The sequence below is a fragment of the Sminthopsis crassicaudata genome, chromosome 1, assembly GCF_048593235.1.
Source record: "Sminthopsis crassicaudata isolate SCR6 chromosome 1, ASM4859323v1, whole genome shotgun sequence".
NCBI classification, from domain to species: Eukaryota; Metazoa; Chordata; class Mammalia; order Dasyuromorphia; family Dasyuridae; genus Sminthopsis; species Sminthopsis crassicaudata.
The window spans coordinates 502,607,956-502,613,925 of record NC_133617.1 but is presented as its reverse complement, the minus strand read 5'-3'; the positions used below and the strand labels follow the sequence as shown (position 1 = coordinate 502,613,925).

Here is a 5,970-nt window from a genome sequence, read left to right as displayed (position 1 = left end):
TTTTTAATTTATAAAATAAAACAAGCATTTCCATAATAGTACAAAAAAAAAAAAAAGATGGCATATGAAACTACAAATCTACTATCCACAGCTTGATAGTCCTTTCAAATACACCATAAAATTATCATGTAAATTCTTATTTCACCTTTTTCACTTCTCTAACACTTTATAAAGATGATTATCATTAGACACAAGTAACATATGTTTTTATCTGTCTCTGTGTATACATATATGTGTGTAAACACATTTTATATATCTTTCCATACTCTGGATTTAGATTGCATCTTTCTTCACAGCTTTAATTAGAATATTCATAATTATTAAAACAACTTATTCACTCAAAAGTTATTAAAACAATATTGCTATTACTCTATATAATGTTCTTATCATAAATGTCAGCTTATTAATAACAATAGTTAAGAGATCCAAAATTTAGCTTCCACCATGACCACCACCACTTTATTCATTCCCTCTAAGTAGGAATCCAATAAATATCAATGGATTCTAAAATTTTTCAAACTCCTCCCAACAAACCCCTAACATTTCTTTTTTTTTTTTAATTTTTTTATTATATATATATATTTTTATAATATTATCCCTTGTATTCATTTTTCCAAATTACCCCCCCTCCATCTATTCCCTCCCCCCGATGACAGGCAATCCCATACATTTTACATGTGTTACAATATAGTCTAGGTACAATACATGTGTGTGAATATCATTTTCTTGTTGCACAATAAACATTAGAATCCGAAGGTACATGCAACCTGGGCAGACAGATATTAGTGCTAACAATTTACATTCACTTCCCAGTGTTTCTTCTCTGGGTGTAGCTACCTCTGTCCATCATTGATCAACTGGAAGTGAGTTGGATCTTCTTTATGTTGAAGATTTCCACTTCCATCAGAATACATCCTCATACAGTATTGTTGTTGAAGTGTACAGTGATCTTCTGGTTCTGCTCATTTCACTCAGCATCAGTTGATTTAAGTCTCTCCAGGCCTCTCTGTATTCCTCCTGCTGGTCATTTCTTTTTTTTTTTTTTTTTTTTTTTTTTTTAGACATATACAGGCAACCAGAAAATTGCCAAAGTTTGAAAATTAATTTAATGACTGATTTGCATAGGATATTATTTACTTTTCGAGGTCTCTCCTTTAATGAATACCAGATTCTCAACAGAGTCCATGGCACAGACAGAACCATTAAGTAATATACTATCTCTGAAACAATTTCCTGGGCAAATATTAGGGAGCAGTCATCCCCAAAGGACAGAACCATTAAGCAACATACCATCTCTCAAATTTTCTACAACATTCCACCCCGGGCAGACGTTGAGGAGTGTTCACCACCAATCCTGCGTAGGAAGTCTGCCAGTAGTAAAGATCTCACCTCATATAAGAGGTGGGCAGGGCAGGCCTCGGGGCCTATTGCTCCTCTGGACACCACAAACTTGGCCACTTCAACCAGCTGTCTAACCAAGGTCATTTTAAAGGAAAATCAACTTCAAATTGCATGTGTTCCATATATTGTATCTAGAATATACTGTAATATATTTAACATATATAAGACTGCTTGCCATCTGGGGGAGGGGGTTGGGGGAGGAAGGGAAAAAATCTGAATAGAAGTAAGTGCAAGGGATAATGTTGTAAAAAATTACCCATGCATATGTACTGTCAAAAAAATGTTATAATTATAAAATAAAATAAAAATTAAAAAAAAAAAAAAAGAAGTCAAATTGCATGTGTTCAAACCTGAGATTGAAATAATTAAAGCCAAGTTATGTCTTAGAAGGTCATGACTTGGGTTTGAAAACAAAATAAAACAAAAAACCCAAGAGGGTTGGACAGAATCTGCTCTTCATTTTCTTGCTAGGGTAATAGCTAAAAAAGCAGCCTGTTGAGGAAGACCCTGGAAGGGAGAGGACAAAAGCAGGAGGTGGTGAAGAGCAGGTGCTTCTGCACACTAGCCACAAGTTCATCAGGGCTGGGGAGTAGGGTGTCTATGTGGGTAAGTGGGACTGGAAGCCACAAACCAGGAGACCCCAAAAGCAGTGACTTGCACTACAGATTCTGAAGAAGGCATAACTTCTCCTATCCATCAACAAAGGAGCAGGTAAAAGAACATAGGAAGCTTCATAGACAGTTGGTATTTTGTATGATGTGCAAAGAAAACAAAGTAGGGGAAACCGAGAGTTAAGAATGGCACCAGACAAGGAGACAAGAAAGTTGAGCACCTGTGCACACACCTCAACAGCAACATGGCTAGATGGGCTTGGCATGTTGTGCCCAAGGACTCAGGCTGGTCCTGGAAAACTAGGGAAGGAGGGGCAGCTCCCAGTCAACTGGTGCAGGGTTATAGCCACAGGTCACTGAGGGCAGTCCTTGCAATGCCATTGCCTATTGATTCCCTGGTGAGACAATGCAGGAGGTTCTTGGTGACTCCAGGAGGCTCCTACCAACAGAGCCCCCATTATTCCCTGCTCAAAATTCAGAACTACAATGGCTTCCATTGATATGGAGAGCACACAGGCTGCTGGGATGTTCTGTTCTTTGCTGGGAGTTTTCAAAAAAGCCAGGCTTCCAAAAACACTTTTCTCAAATTGTACAGAGTAAAACTCTGTAACTATAGATATCATTTCCAGAGGGCACTGAAGGCAGCATGGTGTAGTTGGAAGAGATAAGCTGAGAGTCTGGAGATCTGGATTCTAATCGTGACTGCCACTAACTTTGAATAAATCATTTCTCTCCTTTAGATCTCCATTTTCTTCCTCTGGAATAGGAAGAGTTGGCAAGCTCGCTGAGGTCCCTTGAGCCGGGAAGCCCTAAGGATATGGAAAGAGCAGTAAGCCAATACAGCATGGAGAAGGGACAGCTGGAAGAGGGAAGGAAGTTGTTACTGGGAGTCTCCATTCACTGTCAGTCTAAGCCAACAAGGAACCTGAGCAGAGACGTACAGAGAAATTCAGACTAATGGTGAAGACGTGCCTTCCTCCCTCATCTCTGCTTCCTTCCACAGACAGACCCTTTTAGCATAAGGTGTGTGTGTGTGTGTGTTTTTTAATGAGACTGACCATCTATCCACCCATAATGTAGTTTCTCTCCCCCAGGCCAACAAACAGCAGTGAAGCACAGGGGCCATAGGGTGCCCATTACATTTCCCATGCCGGTAATGTGGTTCCAGGTTCTCTAGAGTTCTCAGAGATGACTTTAGATCCGCAGTAGAAAACAGAAATGTGCCATTTGTACTGTGACCAATGCCCAGGGATTTTACATGGCTCCTCCTCATTTTTTGTTTTTTTCTACTTCAAAACTTGCCAAAGCAAGGACTTTGTCCCCAGAACCAAGATCAGTGGAGACTTTCTCAAACTGGCTGAGGGCGGCACCTGCATTGGTGGACAGGAAGGCCTCATCGTCGGCAGTCAGCTTTTCTCCAAGTTTCCGCAGGGCGGTCAGGATCTCCAGCTTCTGTTGGGTGTACACATCTCTTTCCAGTTTTCCGACCATTAGGTCTCTGTCCATCTCTGCTAATCTTGTCCGCAGCTGCCCAGGTTGTTTCTTTGCAAACAATCTGATAACCTCTGGTGTTTTAAAAGCCTGGCTGATGGCTGCTTGAATGGCCAGTTGCATCCCACTAAGTTCATCTACCAAAGTCATGTTTCCAGACATAATTTTCTTCAGTGAATCATTGAATTCACCCAGCTGTTCCAAAGTTTCTTTTTTGGTTTCTTCATATTCATCTGCTTCAAGCTCTTCTCTGCATTCTTCCAGATCTTGTAACTGTTGCATTAGTCTGTCCAATTGTTCTTCCAGGTTCTGTTTTAATTTACTTGTTTCTGTCTTTCCTCTAGAAGCCATTTTAGCTTTTTCATAGAAAGATGGATAAATGTACCTGAAGTCTCTTGCTGGACGGCAAACCGAGCGGGCAGGCCGGCCTGGGCAGGGCTGCGCTTCCGGCGCGTAGGCGATGACGTACTTCCGGAGGGCAGCCAATGAGGAAGCAAGCCGCTCCTGCCCCACTGCGGCTGTGATAAAAACGCCTAGGGATCAGGAGCCTTAGAAAGACGGGACCGACCTGGAGCCGCCGCCGCCTTCGCGACTTTCGCGACTTTCGCCCCCTGCTGGTCATTTCTTACAGAGCAATAATAGTCCATAACCTTCATATACCACAATTTACCCAACCATTCTCCAACTGATGGACATCCATTCATCTTCCAGTTTCTAGCTACAACAAAAAGAGCTGCCACAAACATTTTGGCACATACAGGTCCCTTTCCACTCTTTAGTATTTCTTTGGGATATAATCCCAGCAGTAGCGCTGCTGGGTCAAAGGGTATGCACAGTTTGATAACTTTTTGGGCATAATTCCAGATTGCTCTCCAGAATGGCTGGATTCTTTCGCAACTCCACCAGCAATGTATTAGTGTCCCAATTTCCCCACATCCCCTCCAACATTTATCATTATTTGTTCCTGTCATCTTAGCCAATCTGACAGGTGTGCACTGGTATCTCAGAGTGGTCTTAATTTGCATTTCTCTGATCAGTAGTGATTTGGAACACTCTTTCATGTGAGTGGATATAGTTTCAATTTCTTCCTCTGAGAATTGTCTGTTCATATCCTTTGACCATTTATCAATTGGAGAATGGTTCGGTTTCTTATAAATTATGGTCAGTTCTCTATATATTTTGGAAATGAGACCTTTGTCAGAATCTTTGTTTTTAAAAATATTTTCTCAATTTGTTACTTCCCTTCTAATCTTGTTTGCATTATTATTATTTGTACAGAAACTTTTTAGTTTGATATAATCAAAATCTTCTATTTTGTGATCAATAATGATCTCTAGTTCTCCTCTGGTCATAAATTCCTTCCTCCTCCACAAGTCTGAGAGGTAGATTATCCTCTGTTCCTCTAATCTATTTATTATCTCCCTCTTTATGCCTAAATCATGGATCCATTTTGATCTTATCTTGGTATATGGTGTTAAGTGTGGATCCATATCTAATTTCTGCCATCCTAATTTCCAGTTTTCCCAACAGTTTTTTCCGAATAATGAATTTTTATCCCTAATGTTGGAATCTTTGGGTTTGTCAAAGATTAGATTGCTATAGATGTACCCTTTTTTGTCCTTTGTATCTAATCTGTTCCACTGATCTACCGGTCTATTTCTTAGCCAATACCAAATGGTTTTGGTGACTGCTGCTATATAATATAGCTTTAGATCAGGTACACTTAGACAACCTTCCTCTGAGTTTTTTTTCATTAGTTCCCTTGCAATTCTCGACATTTTATTCTTCCATATGAATTTTGTTGTTATTTTTTCTAGGTCATTGAAATAGTTTCTTGGGAGTTTGATTGGTATAGCACTAAATAAATAGATTAGTTTGGGGAGTATTGTCATCTTTATTATATTCGCTCGGCCTATCCAAGAGCACTGAATGTCTTTCCAATTATTTAAATCTGATTTTATTTTTGTGGCAAGTGTTTTGTAATTTTTCTCATATAATTTCTGACTTTTCTTTGGTAGATGGATTCGCAAATATTTTATACTCTCAACATTTGTTTGGAATGGAATTTCTCTTTGTATCTCTTGCTGTTGCATTTTGTTAGTGATATATAAAAATGCCGAGGATTTATGTGGATTTATTTTGTATCCTGCCACTTTGCTGAAATTTTGAATTATTTCTAGTAGCTTTTTAGCAGAGTCTTTGGGGTTCTCTAAGTATACCATCATGTCATCTGCAAAAAGTGATAGTTTAATTTCCTCATTTCCTACTGTAATTCCTTGAATCTCTTTCTCGGCTCTTATTGCCGAGGCTAGCGTTTCTAGTACTATATCGAATAGTAATGGTGATAGTGGGCAATCTTGTTTCACTCCTGATCTTACTGGGAAAGGTTGCAGTTTATTTCTATTGCGTATTATGCTTACTGACGGTCTTAAATATATGCTCCTGATTATTCTAAGGAATAGTCCAT

The 5,970-nt window shown here is 39.4% G+C and overlaps 1 protein-coding gene across 1 annotated transcript; it reads right to left on the bottom strand.

The window, feature by feature from the left end:
* Positions 1 to 1,081: 1,081 nt before the first annotated feature.
* Positions 1,082 to 3,960, bottom strand: LOC141550652 (protein LZIC). The gene has a single exon (XM_074281523.1). It carries the CDS (start codon positions 3,852 to 3,854, stop codon positions 3,282 to 3,284), a length of 573 nt encoding a protein of 190 aa, XP_074137624.1. The 5' UTR covers positions 3,855 to 3,960; the 3' UTR covers positions 1,082 to 3,281.
* Between the last annotated feature and the right edge of the window lie 2,010 nt (positions 3,961 to 5,970).